The sequence below is a fragment of the Hippocampus bargibanti genome, linkage group LG06 (assembly GCF_051943395.1).
Source record: "Hippocampus bargibanti isolate YZ-2025 linkage group LG06, ASM5194339v1, whole genome shotgun sequence".
In the NCBI taxonomy this organism is placed as follows: domain Eukaryota; kingdom Metazoa; phylum Chordata; class Actinopteri; order Syngnathiformes; family Syngnathidae; genus Hippocampus; species Hippocampus bargibanti.
Genome location: NC_142739.1, coordinates 19,595,375 through 19,615,726, shown reverse-complemented (window position 1 = coordinate 19,615,726; position 20,352 = coordinate 19,595,375). Strand labels below are relative to the sequence as shown.

General features: G+C 42.4%; 1 protein-coding gene and 1 long non-coding RNA gene across 6 annotated transcripts in view; one reads left to right on the top strand and one right to left on the bottom strand.

Annotated features, from left to right (window-relative positions):
* Window positions 1-19,599, top strand: part of LOC148896689 (uncharacterized) — a 246,063-nt gene extending 226,464 nt beyond the window's left edge. The window contains exon 3 of the long non-coding RNA XR_016115214.1: window positions 19,565-19,599. This is a non-coding gene — a long non-coding RNA (uncharacterized LOC148896689). The remainder of the gene's footprint in view (window positions 1-19,564) is intronic.
* Window positions 5,127-16,606, bottom strand: ncoa7a (nuclear receptor coactivator 7a). Of its 5 annotated transcripts, XM_088997827.1 has the most exons (9): window positions 16,448-16,606; window positions 15,407-15,575; window positions 10,004-10,153; window positions 9,715-9,867; window positions 7,953-8,048; window positions 7,787-7,860; window positions 7,511-7,628; window positions 6,167-6,273; window positions 5,127-5,263 (listed from the first exon to the last, which is right to left on the bottom strand). In XM_088997827.1, exons 1-8 carry the CDS (start codon window positions 16,471-16,473, stop codon window positions 6,175-6,177), a joined length of 885 nt encoding a protein of 294 aa, XP_088853953.1. In that variant the 5' UTR covers window positions 16,474-16,606; the 3' UTR covers window positions 5,127-5,263; window positions 6,167-6,174. The 5 variants fall into 5 exon arrangements, with proteins under 5 accessions (XP_088853953.1, XP_088853955.1, XP_088853952.1 ...); XM_088997829.1 differs by lacking the exon at window positions 6,167-6,273; XM_088997826.1 differs by lacking the exon at window positions 5,127-5,263 and having other exon boundaries at window positions 5,924-6,273.
* Window positions 19,600-20,352: the final 753 nt, after the last annotated feature.

Sequence of the window (20,352 nt, the reverse complement as noted above, 5' to 3'; positions counted from 1 at the left end):
ACTGATCGTAGCTCCATTTCTGAGGCGGTATCCATAGCCTGTCTTGGCGATTATCTGGCTGAGGGGGTTCAGTCCTATGCAGAACAGCAGTGGGGAGAGTGCATCACCTTGATATATGCCACATTTGATGGACACTTGCGTTAGTGGCTTGCCATTGGCTTCAAGTGTAGTTTTCCACATCCTCATCGAGTTTGCAACGAAGGCTCTCAGGGTCCCGTTGACCTTATACAGCTCCAAGCATTCAGTGATCCATGTGTGTGGCATCGAGTCATATGCTTTCTTGTAATCAATCCAGGCTGTGCACAGGTTGGTATGTCGGGACCTGCAGTCTTGAGCGACTGTTCTGTCAACCAGCAGCTGATGTTTGGCACCTCTAGTATCTCTACTAATGCCTTTCTGTGCTTTGCTCATGTATTGATCCATGTGTCCACTTATCTTAGCCGCAATGATGCCTGACATGAGCTTGCTTGTTGTGGAGAGACAGGTTATTGGCCGATAGTTGGAAGGAACTGCACCCTTTGAGGAATCCTTCATGATCAGGATTGTTCGCCCTTCAGTTAGCCATCCTGGGTGAGTCCCATCCATCAGCAATTTGTGCTGCTAGGCACTCGTGGAGAGCTGTGAGTTTCTTTAGCCAGTAGGTGTGGACCATATCCGGGCCTGGTGCCGTCCAGTTTTTCATACCTGAGACTCTTTCTTGTATGTCTACCGCTGTGATGGTAACTGGGTTCTGTTCAGGGAGGTTGCTGTGCTCCTCTTTCAGAGTCACCAGCCATTGTGCACTGCTGTTATGTGTGACCTTCTTCTCCCATATGCCTTTCCAGTATCTTTCAGTTTCCAGCCACTGAGCGTACACTTTCGCAGGTTGTGTTGCGAACAGCTTGTTTATTCTTCTGGCCTCATTCTCTTTCGTGTACCTCTTTAGGCGACTGGACAAGGCCTGGAGCCTTTGTTTGGCAGTTTTGAGTGTTTCAGGTATGGTTATCTGCATGTACCTCTAGGGTATTGGCCTTTTATTCACACCTCTCTGGATCTCCGTCAATTGACTCACATCTTTCCGAGCCGCCTTGATCTTGGCCTCCAACCGTCTTTTCCATGGTGGGTAATGAATCTCGTGGCTCTCATGGTTGCTCTTGTAGCCGAGCATCTCTAGGATCACTGATGCTGAGGTGTATATCAGCTCATTGGTTTCCGTGATCGTTCCGGTCGGGATCGTTCTCAGTGCTGCATTCACAGTTTCCATGAGACTTTCAGGTGGTACTTCACATGTAATCGGTTTCTTAGTTGCCCAGTTTTCATTCTTGCCATGATCTTATCTCTCAGGTCAGTTGCTGCCTCGCTCAGCATTTCATTCATTGGGGCTGGTTTCCCAATCTCATCATTCATTGGGGCTTGCCTCCCAATCTCTGGTTGAACCTCTTCCTTTGATGTGGCAGCCTCGGGCCCTTCACCTCGGAATTTGTGTTGTAACTCATCAATCTCAAGTTGTGATAGCAATTGCCGTTTGTGGCTATTGGAACACTGAGCTACTAGTTGTTTCGTGGTCAACCATGACTGTGGGTTTCGAAGTAACCATTCAGCCCCCATTCGCCGCATGTAACCCCTCTGACTAGGGTTGCTTGAGTAGTAGCATTCCAACAGAGCCATGTTATCGCATCTCGTCCATCTCCGCTTTGTTCCAGTAGCCCATTTTTCATCAGGGTGCTCTGGTTCCCCAGCACCTGACGCAGACCTTGTTTGGCCGGGCGACGTCTGAGCCGGCCAAACAAGTCCCTCATCATTTTTATGAGGTAGGCATTAGCATGAAGGGTCTTGCCCTTCATGGACCCACACTGGATGATGTTTTTGTGCTCATTTTCTCTGCCACAAGTGGGATTTGAACCCTCATCTCCCATATGCCAAACTGATTCCTTATCAACTGAGCTATCCAGCCGCTTATATATACGGCGAAACAGATATCCAGGAAAAAAGTCTTTACTGAGACACGCATGCAAAATAATAAATAGGGGCAGGTAAGTGACGGCAACTAACAATGACAGACCTGACGGCAAGGTAGTCGCGAGGGTTGCTTCCGGAATTCTCCGACGGAGACGGTAATGTGCGATCGGCATATATAGTCAGAAGGCACAATCAGTAAATGACAAACAGCTGTGGGAGCCCAGGTGAGTGATGATGGGAGGGGCCGTCTCCAGGGAGCAGCGGAGGAGGTGACGGGAGGGGCGGGGCGCGCCCAGCACGGCGACGAGATGTGACAATATATATATATATATATATATATATACAGTAAAGTCTCGTTATATTGATATCGGATATATCGATAGTCCCGGTTATATCGATACTATTTCTATGCATGCACGGGGAAAATTACATGCAAACAGGGTCGGATATATCGATAGTCCCGGTTATATCGATATTTTTTCGGACTCCCTTGAATATCGATATAACGAGACTTTACTGTATATATATATATATTGTCTGCCATGAATATACTATATATACAGTATATTCATGGTAGACTGATTAATCACTATAATATATATGTATATATATCGATATAACGAGACTTTACTGTATATATATATATATATATATATATATATATATATATATATATATATATATATATATATATATATATATATATATATATATATATATAGGGCGGCCCGGTAGTCGAGTGGTTAGCACACCGACTTCACAGTTCAGAAGTCGCCGGTTCGCGTCCCGGTCCGGCCTCCCTGTGTGGAGTTTGCATGTTCTCCCCGGACCCGCGTGGGTTTTCTCCGGGTCCTCCGATTTCCTCCCACACTCCAAAAACATGCATGGCAGGCAGATTGACCACTCCAAATTGTCCCTAGGTGTGAGTGTGAGAGTCTTTGTGTGCCCTGCGATTGGCTGGCAACCAATTCAGGGTGCCCCCCCGCCTCGTGCCCAAAGACAGCTGAGATAGGCTCCAGCAACCCCCGCGACCCTAATGAGGAATAAGCGGTACGGAAAATGATATATATATATATATATATATATATATATATATATATATATATATATATATATATATATATATATATATATATATATATATATATATATAATGGAAATGTAGCCACAAGGGGGTACAAGCCAGTGTCTTATTGTGCCGGTCCCAAACCCAGATAAATACAGAGGGTTAGGGAAGGGCATCCGACGTAAAAAAAATTGCCAAAACAAATATGCGAATCAAACCTATGAATCCCATATTGGATTGGTTGAGGCCCGGGTTAACAACGGCGCCCATTGGTACTGTTGACCTTTAGGGTGCCAGTGGAAAATTGACTACTGTTGGTCGAAGAAGGAGAGGAGGGAGGTGTGCTTGGAGGAAAAGAGAAAAATGGAACGCCAAGAGTATACAACTAAGAGTAGGAACTTTGAATGTAGGAACCATGACAGGTAAAGGAAGAGAGCTGGTTGACATGATGCAGAGAAGGAAGGTAGGGATACTGTGTGTCCAGGAGACCAGGTGGAAAGGGAGCAAGGCTAGAAGCTTAGGGTCAGGGTTTAAGTTGTTCTACCATGGTGAGAAGAGAGAAATGGAGTTGGGGTTAGCTTAAAAGAGGAGTTTGTTAGGAATGTCTAAGAGGTAAAAAGAGTATCAGATAGAATGATGAGTCTGAAGGTGTGATGTGACACATTGAAGGTGTGATGTTCAATGTTGTTTGTGGGTATGCCCCACAAGTAGGATGTGAGCTGGCGGAGAAGGAGACATTTTGGTTGGACTTTGATGAAGTCATACAGAACATCCCAAGAAGTGATAGGGTTGTAATTGGTGGAGACTTCAATGGACATGTTGGCGCAGGAAACAAAGATGATGAGGAGGTGATGGGCAGGTTTGGACTCCAGATGAGGAATGCCGATGGACAGATGGTGGTGGACTTTGCTAAGAGAACGGAAATGGCTATTGTGAATACTTTCTTTCAGAAGAGACAGGAACATCGGGTGACCTACAAGAGTGGAGGCGGAAGTACACAGGTAGACTACATTTTGTGTCAATGGCGCCATCTAAAGGAAATCAGTGACTGCAAAGTAGTGGTTGGTGAGAGTGTGATAGAAGGGTTTCAGCTAGGATGAAAGGAAGTGTATAAAACAGTGGTGAGACCAGCTATGATGTTTGGACTGGAGACGGTGCCACTGAAGAAAAGACTGGAAGCAGTGCTGGAGGTAGCAGAGCTGAAAATGTTGAGATTTTCTTAGGGAGTGACCAAGTTGGATAGGATCAGGAATGAGTACATAAGAGGGACAACTCATATTAGAGGCTTTAGAGAGAAAGTCAGAGAGGCCAGACTGAGATGGTTTGGACATGTCCAGAGGAGAGAGAGTGACTATATCGGGAGAAGGATGCTGAGCCTTGAACTGCCAGGCAGGAGACCGAGAGGAAGACCGAAGAGGAGGTTTATGGATGTGCTCAAAAAGGTTATGAAGGTCGCTGGCGTGAGGGAAGAACATGCACAAAACCGGTATAGATGGAGGACATTGATTCGCTGTGACGACCCCTGAGGGGAAAAGCCCAAAGGAAAAGAAGAAGACCTGAGAATTAGTTATAATTATCAGACAAAGCATTAGTCATGTTTATGGAATCCGCTTCTTTGGGTATGTACGTACAACAAGTGTCACCGACCATAGCACAGACGCCCCCTTGTGGGGCTGTCAAAAGGTCCAAAGCTGTTCTATTTTGCAGCACCAATTGTCTAATTGCTGCAATTTCGGTGTTTTGCATTTCATCCACTTTCAAGCTGGCATTTACAAACACTTGAAATCTGCAATCAATTGTTTCAATTCGTAGCATGTTTTTAGCCACTCCAATTTGTGGAAAAAGAGCTAACATTACCTTACTACCAGTGCTATGGTGTTTGAATTGTTCTGGAACATCAGTTCCCCAAGATTGAATCATGGGGCTTAAACGATACTCTTCTTTTCACCTGATGGTGCGCTGGAAGACTGGAAAGGCAGCCACTCTCACGGTGCCATCTTGAAGTCAAAAGCAGGCACCGCACGGGTTTCTCTGCACCAATTTATGTTGGATTCTAATTCTTGTATCTCTTCTGGTTCGGAGTTCAACGGAGTTTTATGCTGAAATACCAGCGGGGACCATAGATGGTGAACAGAAACTACTTTATTATCGTAAACAATAGAAGAACATATCCAGTCAGAGCGGGAAGCCAAGAGAGCGAGGCCGCCCCTTTTCACCTCGTTTTATCACACAGCCACGATGACATCGTCTCGACCAAGCCTATCAGCAACGGGAGGGGTTGGGAGAACATTAGACTAAATGAATACTTGTTGCACCAAACTGGCGCAACAAGTTATCTAATAAGCTACATACATCCATATAGACTAAACAAAACATGAAATAACATAGTATGTTTACGGATGTGTATAAAAACACTATCAAATTCTTATTAATTAATTCCAAATTGGCTTTCGGCTTCCTTTCATTGCTTTTCCCATTGCACTGCGTCCAAACATGTATTTTCGTATTTAAGCATTTAACCAATCACATTTCAGCCATCATTTGTTACCAGGTCAAAAATCTACCCGTATGCCTTCATAATCAGTCCTGCTGGCCCTGGAACATAAAATAAGTGTCGATGAAACTGTTGCTTTCACCAATCAGATTTCGAGTTGGCAACCCAAGGATTGCTTGCAGGCGCTGGAAACATCGGAGTTTTCGGAAACTGTGATTCACTCGTCACATGATTCGCTAGTCACTTGCCAATCATAGTGTCACCAGCGGTCACCAGAGCATACTGGCCTCAGTGGCTTGAACTAGCACACTTTATCTGTAGCGAGCTGCAGAAGCAAATATATTTTTGTGTTGATTTAGTAGCAGTTTTGTCAACCCGCAATAACTGAAGGAGGAAAAAAAATGGATTTGGTTGCAGTTATACTGTAACATTTTTTCAAGATTGACTTTTCAAGAATAGGTGGACATCATTCAGAAAGGTTGGACTGCTCTGATACTAGCAAAAATCTTCTTTTCCTTTCGGCTTTTCCCTTCAGGGGTCGCCACAGTGAATCAATGTCCTCCATCTATCCCGGTTTTGTGCATCATCTTCTCTCACACCAGCTACCTTCATGTCCTCTTTGACCACATCCATAAACATCCTCTTCTGTCTTCCTCTCGGTCTCCTACCTGGCAGTTCAAGATTCAGCATCCTTCTCCCGATATAGTCGTTCTCTCTCCTCTGGACATGTCCAAACAATCTCAGTCTGGCCTTTCTGACTTTCTCTCCAAAGCCTCTAATATGAGTTGTAATATAAGTATGATACTAGCAAAAATAACAAATAATATTGCAATGTTATTAGGTTATCAAGAATCCACACATTCATAGTAAAATGTTGAACAGTTTAATGACAATATTTCTTACGTTTCTTCAACTCACAAATTATTTCCTGGCCAACGCTACCCTCTAGTGGACGTGTAGTAAATCACATCACAGTCACAGCTTGGATTTACAGTAAAGTCTCGTTATATCGATATTCAAGGGAGTCCGAAAAAATATCGATATAACCGGGAATATCGATATATCCGACCCTGTTTGCATGTAATTTTCTCCGTGCGTGCATAGAAATAGTATCGATATAACCGGGACTATCGATATATCCGATATCGATATAACGAGACTTTACTGTACATGCACGGTCCGCCATTGCAGATATTATATTATTTTTAGAAAATTGAGAAGTAGACTTTTGTTTGACCTCATAGGCCAATCACCAGTAGTTCATTAATCCAGATTGGCACTTTGAGTGATTATCCGTGTGTAGTCAAAACAAACACCTTTGAGGCACATCATTATTAGAGTGTTGATAAAAAGGTTTCTTCAGCCGTCATCTGTACTTCTTTGAAATTGTCGGATGTACAGATGACGGCTGAAGAAACCTTTTCATCAATGGACCACTCCTGTACGACTGAGAGCTTACACAGACAGAGTGGTTTTACCACGTATCATTTCCTTTAAAGGGTATGTGTAACAATGTCGGAAACAGCCTAGGTCTGCAAACTGTAAACACAGTTTTAAGTGACATGCAAACACGCCTGTTCAACATACATACAAGTATGATTATTTCTCATTTCTTTTCATCCTAAATGATATATGTTTTCACAAAATTTCTTACCCAACAAGTTTAAGACTTTGAATTGTAATCCTCTCCAAAAAAACAGGAGGGCATGGACGGCTGAAGGCTTCATGTCAGCTTCTGATGGCAGGCAATAGTTTAAGGCATCTTAAAACACTGGGTTGTATACAACTTGTCATCTTTTAGTCGGAATAACCTCTGACTGGAAATGGCAGCCTGAGAGGTTTCATATCATCCCCTGCTCATTCAGTGCCACTCACGCATATTTAGCTATTGCTGGCCACATACAGTACTGTCCAGTCTAGTGGTGTTGGTTGAAGCATCTACACTCATCTTTCCAATTCATTACCAATATTATTAAAATGTTTTTTTTTGTTCAGTTCCGTACTGTCCAGACCTCAAGATCTTGAATGATGAAGTCTTTCTGTGTGGAGAGCGGTGCATTGTGGAATGTGGGGCATGAGAAACTGGACCCCCGGTAAAGATCCGCATCAATCCATAGGCCAAATTCTCCCCTATACAAGTAAATAAGCATTATGTAGTGAGACCCAACAATCAAGTCATATTTAAACACCTTATATGTCGCCGTAAGAAAGAATTGTAATTGAGTCTTCTTTCTTCCATTGTGATGCTCACCTAATTTTCACATAGGTTCTGAGTAATTCCAACCTACCCTCCACCTCCAAGATGAAGAGACTCCAGGTTTCCGCTGACAAAGTATGAGTTCTCACCAGTCCACTTATAAGCCTGGATGGTTGGCAAATTGAAAGACACGGGACGTTTGCACTTGTGGGCCATACACTGCTTCACTGTGGTCAAATGAATAATGGAGATAGTACCTGGAAGTCAGGGTTGAAGGTGAATAGAAAAGTTTCTCCTGTTCCATAGCAATATTTGCTCACTCTAAAAGGATCAGATGAAAAGGCTCCAAAAACCTGAACACAGAAAGACATGCGTCTGTGTAAGCTCTCAGCCGTACAGGAGTGGTCCATCGATGAGAAGGTTTCTTCAGCCGTCATCTGTACTTTTTGAAGGTGTCGGACATTTCGCCTCCTATCCAAGAGGCTTCGTCAGCGAACTAAAGTCTGACTGGTCGTATTGGCCCTATTTATATATGTCTGACTGGTCGTATTGGCCCTATTTATATATCCCTAATGTCCAGACATGGCGGCGCCGGACACAGCTATGATAGGTCCCTACTCTCAGGTTGGGGGGAGCAGAGGACCACTCCCTGTGGCCCCACTGATTGTTCCTACATTCCTGACTAACGACTGGCCTATTTGCCCCACTCCCACCGGTATCACCTCATCAGCATTACAATTGTTGCCTAACCTGTTTTGCTTAAGCAAAACATGTTTGTATGAACGATCCAAATTGAACCTCACCCCACCAGACCGTTTTAATGAAGGATTTAGGAAGGCTACGCACCCTGACCAATACTTACTTTTTGACTCTAACCGCCCTTTACAACACAAACTAGGAGTTATCAGAAGCCTCCAGCATAGGGCTAAACTAATACCAACTAGCATTGCATATCAGGAGAGCACTCACTAACTGTGGTCATTCAACAAATGTCAGAAAGAAAGAATAGGGAATGAAACGAAAAATTCTCAAGATACAAAAAGGAGAGGAGTAGCAGTACCTTACATTGCAGGAGTTTCTGAAAAATTACAGAGTCCTTTGGCAACACAAAATTCCTACCTATTTCAAACCGGTAAACACGTTAAGGCAAAAATTAGTGCATCCAAAAAATAGGCTACCAAATGAAAAACAAAGTAATGTAATTAATTCAATACATTGTAAGAATGAAAATTGTAAAGAGCAGTACACTGGGGAGACTCAACAAATTATCAAAAAAAGACTTTATCAACATCGCAGGGATAATACTAGTGGGCCTCAATCGGCAGTACATTTGCACCTAAAAGCTAGCAACCACTCATTTGACGTCAAAGAGGTTAAAATCTTAGCGAAAGAACATCGATGGTTTGAAAGGGGGGTAAAAGAAGCGATTCTCATAAAACAACTAAATCCTTCATTAAACCGGTCTGGTGGGGTGAGGTTCAATTTGGATCGTTCATACAATAGCCTGCTTAAGCACAACAGGTTAGGCAACATTCGTAATGCTGATGAGGTGATACCGGTGGGAGTGCGGCAAATAGGACAGTCGTTAGTCAGGAATGTAGGAACAATCAGTGGGGCCACAGCGAGTGGTCCTCTGCTCCCACCAACCTGAGAGTAGGGACCTATCATAGCTGTGTCCGGCGCCGCCATGTCTGGACATTAGGGATATATAAATAGGGCCGATACTTTTGCTTTTCTACTTTCATTTCTTTCATAACTTTGCTGCTGTGAAATGTAAATTTCTCCACTGCGAGACAAATAAAGGCAAATCCAATACAATCCAATACAATCCAATACGACCAGTCAGACTTTAGTTCGCTGACTAAGCCTCTTGGATAGGAGGCGAAATGTCCGACACCTTCAAAAAGTACAGATGACGGTTGAAGAAACCTTCTCACAGAAAGACATGGCACATAATGACAGGCTTTCGATAGAAACTGTGTATTCATCTTATCTTTCTAGTACAGCCTAGATACAAACCTTTTTCTGCATGTCTTTGACAACCAGCAGCACAGGACTGTCCAAACCTGCCATATTTCTGTAGAGTGTCTTTAGGCTGCTCCCATGGACAGCGATGCTGTAGACCAGTTGCCACTGATAGCCTTGTGTTCTTCCTGGCATGTGAGATGCAAGCTGTGAGGAAAGACAGGCCTTCGGTCACATCTGCAATGCTTGTTAAGGCAGTTGTGAAGAAAAATGATCTGAATGGAGACAGTGGAGCCATTTTCTCTTCTTGCTTCAGTTGAAGTCTATGAAAGGTAAACCTTACACTGAGTAGATGTCTGTTGTCCAGAAGCACGCTGTAATCACTAAGGACAGGGAGAACATTCTCCACTTTCTCCTGGTACTCGGGTTCCTCTGTTTCAGAGTCTGAACTGCACAGACTCAAACGGCGCTTTGGGTCTTTTCCGGTGACAATCTGGAACAGAACAGGCAGACACTTATTTATAGTCATAGCTTGTATGTTTTATTTGACTGTCTTCTGTCATCCTTATTGTAGTTGCTGAAAAGTAAAGGTCTAAATCACAGATGTCATAGTCAAGGCTAGGGGGCCAATTTTGGCCTGCCACATAATTTTATTTGGCCCGTGAAAGCAAAAAAAATGGAAATTTCATGATCCTTGCTAAATTCCTGAACTAAATTTCAACAGTCATTATTTTTTACTTATAAATTGAAAACCATTTATTCATTAATTTGTTGTGAGCTCTATATGTAACGTATTCCCCAAATTAATTACGGCCCCCGAGAGGAAACTGCAACTACAATGTGGCCCGCGGGAAAAATGTAGTTTGACACCCTTGCTCTAAACCAGCGGTTGCCAACCCAAGGCAAGTGAGCCGCATGTGGTTCTTTGGCTGCTTCAATGCGGGCTCCCAGGCTTTCACACAACAACCAAAACGCCTCGCCAATGGCGCTTCCATTCAAACGTTTCTGAATACACAGAACGAACCGCATCAGCCTATCATCAATCCCGCAACTTGATTGACATAGAGAGCAGCTGATCAGATGACTGGATCACCAGGCATGCACAAAAATTGGTGCTAAGTGGTCAATGCTAAGTCGATCACAATCGACCAAGAGCCAGCAGATTTGTCCCTAGTGGACTGCGAACGGTGGGAAGAGGATATTGGGGGAGAAAAATGTGTGTTTGTGTTTTTAGGTTTCATTTATGTACGGGCGCTCCAGCTGTTGCTCACCGTGCATGCAATCGTGTGTGCATGGTCATGTGTGTGTGTGTGTTCTCGTTTGCGTCAGGTCAGGTTGATGTCCCCTCCGCGGCGGTGGGGACATCAACCTGACTGCACGCAGCCCGGTGGGGACTCTTGTACTCGCATTTTAGGTCCCCACGGGCAAATTGCTCTGAGAGACTTCAAAATGAGGTCCCCACGGGAAAATTGCTCTGAGAGACTTCAAACCATGTTTTAAAGACGTTTCATGACATTTTCTAAAGTGTCCTCACGGGGGCATTCCAGACCAAAAAACTGTGTGAGTGTATGCGACCCTAATGTGGCAGACTGGTGTACGCCAGGGATGTGTCCTCGCACCAGTCCTGTTGCTCTATGAGAGGATCGAGAAGAACAGTGGGGTTACCATAGATTTCGGGCTTGATGGAAATCTATTCAACATCAGGAGGCTTCAGACAGTCATGAAAGTAAGATCAGAGCAAGTCATCGAACTCCAATATGCAGATGACTGTGCAGTTGTGGTCCACACACCAGAAGCACTACAAGCTAGACTCTCAGCTGCTGCAAATGCCAATGGTAGACTGGGCCTCTCTGTCAATGTGGAAAAGACTGAGGTAATCTGTCAGTAGGCATCCATTCCTCCAGTTAATCCACCAACATTCACCATCTCCAATAAGCCACTAGCAATAGTGGACTCTTTCAAATACCTGTGCAGCTTTCTCTCTGACGACTGCAGCATCGACAGAGAGATACAAAACCAGATCAAACAGGCATCAGCATCTTTTGGCAGACTTAGGAGGAGGCTCTTTCAAAACAAAGATCTCAAACTCCACACCAAGACTGCAGTTATCGGGTTGTTGTTGTGTCAACCCTCCTCTACAGCTGTGAAGCATGGACCTTGGACAGTCGTCACCTCAGGATGCTTGAGGGGCTTCCACATCAAGTGCCTACAAAGCATCCTTGGAATATCCTGGAGAGACAGAGTCCCCCACACTGAAATACTCTGCAAAACCAACTGCACCAGTGTCGAAGCAACAGTCACCGAGCACCAACTTCGCTGGCTAGGCCATGAGGCCACAAAAAACGCTATAAAGACCAGGTGAAGACTGCCATGAAAAAATGCAGCCTGAACCCGACCGACCCAGCTGGAGAACATTGCAGCTCAACGATCCATCTGGCGGCAGCACCTCCAACAAGGCATACAGAAACTTGAGGAAGACCGAGGTGACCGTCGGACCAGGAAACGTCAAAGGAGACATTATGCCAGTGCCATACTCACAACCCCAGTCAATGCCTTCATGCCTTCACCTGCTCTGCCTGTGACAAGCAGTGTGGATCACAGATTGGGCTATACAGTCACATGAAATGGTCCCACAAGAAGAAGTATAGCGTAGAGCTATGGACAACCTTAAGCAAGTAAGACATTGTAGCAGTAGAGGAATGAGCATGCCCGCCACAACATATATATATGTTAGGCGGGCAATTAGCCTACAATTGGTGCGTTGCATGTAGCATTCGATGTCACGGCCTTATGTCAACAACGTGGCACACTAGCATCACGAGCATCCAGCATATTTCGTTCAGATAATGATGAAACTACGGTGACATAGATTGGTCTCATAAATCGTATTTTCGAGACTGTTGTCACCACCTTCACCATGGTTCATGGGCCAGTGCATCCAGCATTACTCGATGATTTTTATAAAATCGAATTAAATTGATACATACAGATAATACTGCATCCCCGATTCTATTGTAAACGCAAAAACACATGTGCAGCGATGCATTTGGGGCGCTCCATTTACGCATTTTGACAGCCGCTGGAGCAACTTTGTAACTCCACTGCGCCAGCACCGGCGCGCTTCTATTACGATTGACCCATATTGCTACGTGATCTGCGCCTCATATGACATCTTTTAAAATAGCTAAAGAAACAAATTTAGTTAAACAGCAATTGAAAACTGTTCGTTTTGCTTGAGAGGTTTTAACTTTCGTCGTGATTCACTGGAAACTGCTGAGATAATATAATCGAATAATCATTTACCCATGATACATTGCACTATTTACATCGAATAACATTGACATAAATGGTTGCATTATGGAGCGAGAGAACAGGAGTAAAACCCTAAAAGATATTAAACACAAACTTATTTTCATTTTCTTAAGAAGCAACGGAGTGACAATTAGTTTCAGCAAACTGCTGTTAACGATTCGAATTTAGCGGATAAGGGACAATTTTTCAGAGCTGTTGCAGCACATTAGAAATCTTCCAAGCAAATACATTTTGAGTGTTTTTTTTTCTTGAATTTTTGTCGACTTATCTTCTGGACACACCATTTTTGTCCAGCACTTTTATTTCAATCTTGAACGTTTTACACGCAGTTGTTAATATGAAAGCAATTTGTATTTATTTTCTTCCCACAATGTCTTGAATGTTTGAAAAATCAGGTTGATGTATTTCAGGTTGATGTATTTGAATTCAAAAAGATCGGAGGCTGCCATTGAAATTGGTACGCGAGCAGTGCTAATTTACTTGATTCTCTTCAATCTATTTTATAATTGTCATGTTATTTGTTACTTAGTTGTTTTTGTTCTTTTGACTTCAAGACAGCGCCGCGAGAATGGCTGCCTTTCCAGCAGCTTCTGTAATTTGCTTTTCTACTTTCATTTCTTTCATAACTTTGCCGCTGTGAAATGTAAATTTCTCCACTGCGAGACTAATAAAGGCAAATCCAATCCAATCAAATAAATATGCAAGAAAAATATGTATGTTCTAGCAACTTGGATTGAAAATTGAGAAAATTAAAACATTGTCATTTAGGTCCGATGTGCACAGGTTGTTAGTCAATATGTAATTAAAAGACAAGAGATATTTTCCATAGATTACACAGACAAATCTAAAAACTACACAAAGGGCACACCAAGTGTTGGAACTCAGCGCATTTATGAAACAAAAAATTGTTGGCAGCACCAATGGGATGTAATTCACAGATAAATAACAAAAAATAGCACATATATAGCACCAATACTGGATGCAGTCAAACTTTTCGTTGTGACAGAACCTGGCAGACCTACATACATATGGTGCTTGATTATTCTGTCGGATATCGTGTCAGAAAATGGGAGGGGGCTTGGACCCAGTTGTGCATGTGAACAAAATACTTCAATTTGCGTTCAAAATTTAGAATTGTCAAAAAATGTATGATCATGGCTCCTGCAAAACACAATTGCTGACTTTACAGGCTTTAAATATTGTCTCTTGAAAAAAATAAACACTACCTGCTGGTAGTTTTGGTTTGACATGATTCGTTTAGTCCCCACAGAGGTGCGAAAAACCTGGAAAAATTAAATCATGAATTATACCATTTTAAAGTGATTTCTGTGTGAACACAGGCTAAAAAAATGTGGGTCCTGAACATGAAGGTTTTCTTCATGTTTGAAATTGGTTTCCCACGGGTCAAAACTTTGTCCCCACCTTATAGCGAAAACGTGTATGTGTGTGTGTGTGTGTGTGTGTGTGTGTGTGTGTGTGTGTGTGTGTGTGTGTGTGTGTGTGTGTGTGTGTGTGTGCGTGCGTGTCTGCGCATGCGTGTGCCTGCGTGTGTGAGTGCATCCGCGCATTGTGTGTGTGTGTATATGTGTGTGTGTGCGTATGGCTCTTTGCAGTAACATAATTTAAAAAATGGCTCCTCACCTCTGACTGGTTGATCACCCCTGGTCTAAACTAACGCATGTCAAATTAGGGTTACTGTATACTTTAATGATAAAATCAGTCATAAAAAACACATTGCTCAACCATCTCCCCTTTCGCCTTATCCCAAGAATAGGGTTGCATCTAAAAGCATAAATATTCAGCGTGTGGGTCCTTTACCTGAACGTAGCTCTCCATTTGGTCACTGGCAAAGTAAATCACCATGACATTGTCAGGTCATGCCTTCCTAGCTCCACATTTCTTTGTCAGACACTCTTCTTTGCTATGCCACATTTTATCAAACTGCATTAACCCACCACTCTATTTTCGTTTTTTTCCTGCAAGACCTCACTTCAACCTTTTTTTGTTTTTGCATTATTACAGTACGTCACTTCACATATGACACTACCTCACTTTACATACGTGACTACCTCACTTTACATACGACACTACCTCACTTATACACTTATATTCAGAAATTACATATATTGTCTGATGTCAATTGTCTGTCTTTTTTAGCCACATTATAAGTGCCTTGCATGCTTGGTCCGAGACAACTTTAATTTAATCTGTGCTGTATGTCATGCATATTAGCATATTTGACAATAAAGCTGACTTTGACTTTGACTGAAGAGTGAGTGGGAGTTGCCAACGCTGGGACCAAGGCAAAATTTCTAGCAATATTTCGGTTTTCTAGCTGGTGATGCTAGTCAATGACAGGGTGAGCGCCGATTCTTTGGGCTGTGGTTTAACAAAACATACATCAACACACCGATGTATTTGAAGAAACACTTACACCCCAATTTGTTGCTGAAGGATTGCTTAGCTGTTTACTTGAATGCCCCTTGTTCTTCTTTCCTACATGACACAGATTCTGAAAGTGGCGTTTGCTGTTCTTCTTATTGTTGCTTTCTGTGCACATATCTGGTGACCATTGTACAAAGAAGGTGTAGAGGTGGTCAACCCTGAATAGATAGAAGGACAGTGGGCCTGGTTACATCATAAAAAGAAAATCCTACAAAAAAGATACCAGCAGTTCATATGTACATTTTCCAGCCTAAGCATGAAGTACACATGCACAATCTAATACCATTCGAATGTTACTATCATATGCCAGTACAGCAGTATTTTTAACAGATTCATCTTCTCATCTAGTTAAATCCAGTAATTTAAACAGATGTAACTTCAACCACGATAATAACACATCATTGAATCATGACTACATTTCTGTAATGTTGTCTTTACAAAGTCCAAGAGCTTTAGATTCAGTGGATCTCATTAGCTCTGCAGGTGTACCTAATGATGCAAATAGTGAGGACCTTTGTTCAAAAGGCCATTTGTGCAGTTTAGGTTAAATTGCAGAAAAATTTCCCCAAGAAAACTACCGTTTCAATATCCTATTAATTAGATATTACACATATGTAAAATAAAAGATTATACTACAGTGACCAAAGTCAAAATTTTTGTAAAAGTTACAATGGCAGTACTGCCTCAAAGGGTTGAATGAAAACTGTTTGTAGCAAAACTGAGACTATATGGTCAGACGTGTATTTCAGAAACATGAAGTACACCTTAAATATCGGAGTATTAACCATTCACATTTGAAGAAGCATTGAGACATTTTACAGCAGTCATACTTTTCTTGTGCAGTCATGGAAAAGGCTCTTTGGTTAATGCATGCGCTTGCAATTAGCATTCCATACAAACAATCTGCTCTGGAACTGCCAAGCATTAACACAAATACCTCCAACTTGTATGCGCTTCACATACGCAACATGCAAGCAAGTATTCATAATGCAAGATATCTTCAGTGTCCTCAAATATGCTCTTCACTTACTCCCCAACACTGTAGGCAACTCCCATGGTCGACTGGAAAAGTACAGATGGTGGTGATGTGGAAAGAGGAGCGGGCAAAGGATGGTGTTTGGAGGCTCAATGCTGGAGCAGCATGTCCACACTCGTCTGTGTGGGAGCTTCTGTTTTATACCATTCAACCGGTGCTGAGTTAAGCCCCTTTCCACCACAAGCGTCCTCCCTTTCTCTTTGTAAGTTCCCCTTGTCCCGTTTTGCACAAGTATTTCGCAATGGGGGTTGGAAACATATGTAAGTAATTAACTTCATGCGATCCCCATCTCTGTCCTTGTGTGTGGAGTTCAGTGAGTTAATGTGTCAAGGCTATGACTCTGTGCTTGTGTGGCATTTAGAAGACAGAGCATAGCGAATATATAAATAAAATAACATAAAAACTTGTTTCGACAACTTGACACCTCTCAACAAACATTCCCAATTTGCAACATTACTACTCCACGGCATCCGGCTATTTTTTTTTTTTTCGTGGGTCTTTGAATTCCACTCTTCAACGCACCTTGCCAAGACTTGGAACTAAATGTTCATGACAAGTCAGAATGAGGTAATCCTGATAGACTGAGCATATGTCAGTATCAGAATCAGAAAATATTTGGCAAATCTTTGGAAAAAGTAGAACAGTAAGGGAAAGAGCTGCAGCGGAGGCAGCCACACAAGGGGGGGGGGGGCATCTTGAATGAAGTACAGTGTGTGAGCAATGAAGGGCACGATTCCCCATTTTATGTATAAAAATAATAGCCATAATTAACACATTACCATGACAGAAAAAAGACATCCAGCACTTTGTAATTGATTTTTCAATCTGTTAAAAGAGCGAATACATCTGTCTTTCATTGGGTTTATTCCCCCCCTCTCTCTGTCTCTCTCAGTTCGTTCTGTCCTACTTTCAGGCGAAACAAGCGTGGAGAGGAAGCATGGGGAAAACGTGGCTTGTAAAAAAATGATACAGTACACTGTTGGAAAATATTTTGTAACCTTATGTAAGCTTCAGCTGGGGGACATGTATTTGTTCCTGTTCCATTTTCTGCAAAAGTAAATACTTGTGTACAAAAGGTCAAACAGCAGTTTGGAAAATAAATAAATGAATACATATTTTTCATTCACTCCATACTTTCGACATCTTAAAAATAATATTTGTGCCTGCCTCATTAATGACACAACATTTACACTGCACTTTTAAACAACCTATTTTGATTCAGTGAATCAACTGTTGTTTCAAGTAACCCTTATGGCTGTGTATGGGACAACACCTCTGTGTACATGCTCAAAACATTGACATCAACTGCATACCCATAGAAAGTTACAAGTGAAAAGGACAACAGGGATGTAAGCTTGCCAAATCTCAAATGGTCATGCCTGTGATTCTACTTCCATAGCCCAGAAGTGCAAAACAAAACAGCAAATCATTAAACACAACAGCAAATTCCCAAAGAAAAACAGTGAAAGACAATCGATAAAAAGGTAAATATATATATATATATATATATATATATATATATATATATATATATATATATATCAGTGACGTGCAGTCAGGGGAGGCCGTGCCTCACCTGTCATCATGGGAATATCAAATGAAAAAATAAATTAAACAGTTCTATTTATTTAGTTCTATGCTACAGTTTATATAAAGAAGGTGGACATAACATTTTAAACAAAACACAAAACAAAACTTGCCAATCAAATTGTGAATAAGCTACTCTATAGAGTTCATGTGTTTGTAAATCTGACTGTAATGACGTCAGTGCCTCACCAGCCAAGAACCTCACCGCACGTCACTGATATATATATATATATATATATATATATATATATATATATATATATATATATATATATATATATATATATATATATATATATATATATATATATATATATTGTGATGTCACGAGAGGCTGTGTCCTGGAGGGCAAATACATCATCCCCCTAATATGGCTCCACCCAGAGAGAGTCTTGGCCCCACCTGGTGGAAGGCAGCAATTCAGCAATCAGGGCTTGATTGGAAAGCAGGGCTTTTAAGGCAGAGAGCCTCTGAGTGTGGAGCATGGGGAAAGACAAGCTCGAATGCTGTGCTCTGTGAAGAAGTTGATTGCTGCGTGGAACTCATCGCCAGTTGGGACCACACGACTGGACACTGGATTTGAACCTAGCTAAGGTGGCTAGGCTACATGACGAGGACGTCAAGAGGGGTGAGGCCTAGAGACTCTTGTAAAGAACTCCGTCTTCAGTTTTACCTCAGAAGAGACTTTATTTGGATTTAAGTAGCAGAAGAGACTTTATTTGGATTTAAGTAGCAGAAGAGACTTTATTTGGATTTAAGGATTTAAGTATCAGAAGAGACTTTATTTTGATAAGTATTGGAAGAGACACTATTCAAAGCTTTGTTGCTTGTGAATCCCCCCTGGAACCCTTGATTAAAACCTTTTGTTTGTATCCAAACCTGTCGTCCATTGCACTTCTTGTCGCGTCCCGCTGACAGCCAGCCTCTCATGATATCACAATATATATATATATATATATATATATATATATATCACCTTCGATAAGGATTGTTGGTAACTTAACCTCTGGTGTGGCTTCTCTTCTTTTGAGACTCCTCATCATTTTTGCTGATTAAAAACCTCTCAATTGGATTGGATTGGATTTGCCTTTATTAGTCTCGCAGTGGGGCGGCCCGGTAGTCGAGTGGTTAGCACACCGGCTTCACAGTGCAGAGGTCGCGTCCCGGTCCTACCTCCCTGTGTGGAGTTTGTATGTTCTCCCCGGACCCGCGTGGGTTTTCTCCAAAAACATGCATGGCAGGCAGATTGACCACTCCAAATTGTCCCTAGGTGTGAGTGTGAGAGTGACTGTTGTATGTCTTTGTGTGCCTTGCGAATGGCCGGCAACCAATTCAGGGTGTCCCCCGCCTCGTGCCCGAAGACAGCTGAGATAGGCTCCAGCAACCCCCGCGACCCTAATGAGGAATAAGCGGTACGGAAAATGAGATGAGATGAGTCTCTTAGTGGAGAAACTTACATTTCACAGCAGCAAAGTGATGAAAGGAATGAAAGTAGAAAAAAGAAATACATGAGCTGCTGGAAAGGCAGCCACTCTCGCGGCGCCGTCTTGAAGTCAAAAGAACAACAACAAAAACTAAATAAATAGTATGACAACACTAAGACAACATGACAAAACAAAGACACAGAGAGTCATTCATTTTTCAGGACTTGCTGTACCCTCTTTGTGATGACATGAAGCAGTTCTAGATGAAAGAAGAGAGGATCAAAGCGTCTTTCCACCAGTGGATCAGGGACATCATGGTGGAACGTGCGCGTCGACTGCAAGCTAAATGTTAATTGACACCTGTTGCTTTCTGTCTTGTAAGGTCCTATGAAGCTGAGCCATCACATTATCGTTCATCATGTTGATGATTGTCATAGCCAGTCTTTTCTGGATGGAACTGTTCGGTAAAAGCCTGCACATCATTCCACTTTGCCAACATTGCCTTCTCCTCCTCGCCCTCAGATGTTCTCGAACCATCCGTTACTGGCTTTAAAATCCTCAATAAGCGCAGAACTTTCAGTTTGGCGCGTGGCAATACCGGCGTGAATTAGCCGTGCTTTCTCGCATAAAATAACTTACGCTGTCGCCGGATAGCTGCTTTTCGTGAATCCAAATTAACAGAAGTTTTTCAACTTCTTCGATTGCCCGAGACGGTCGTTTTGAGAGCATGGAAACACCTTTTGCAACAGACGCACCTTTGATGGCTTCTCTGTTCCGGAGAATGGGAGCAATGGTTGACTTAGCATAGCCGTGGTCGGCCACTAAATCACACAAACGCAAACCTCGTTCGTGTTTTTCAATTATCTCCTTCTTCTCAGCGACTGTGAT

Bases quoted from the DNA above. Each gene is read 5' to 3' on its own strand.
- ncoa7a (XM_088997827.1), bottom strand. From the start codon at position 16,473: ATGGGAGTTGCCTACAGTGTTGGGGA. The intron at 10,154-15,406 runs GTAAGTGTTTCT...GTTCTGTTCCAG, and splicing joins CTTCAGCAACAAATTGGGGT to ATTGTCACCGGAAAAGACCC. The intron at 6,274-7,510 runs GTCTGGACAGTA...AACTCATATTAG, and splicing joins TCATCATTCAAGATCTTGAG to AGGCTTTGGAGAGAAAGTCA.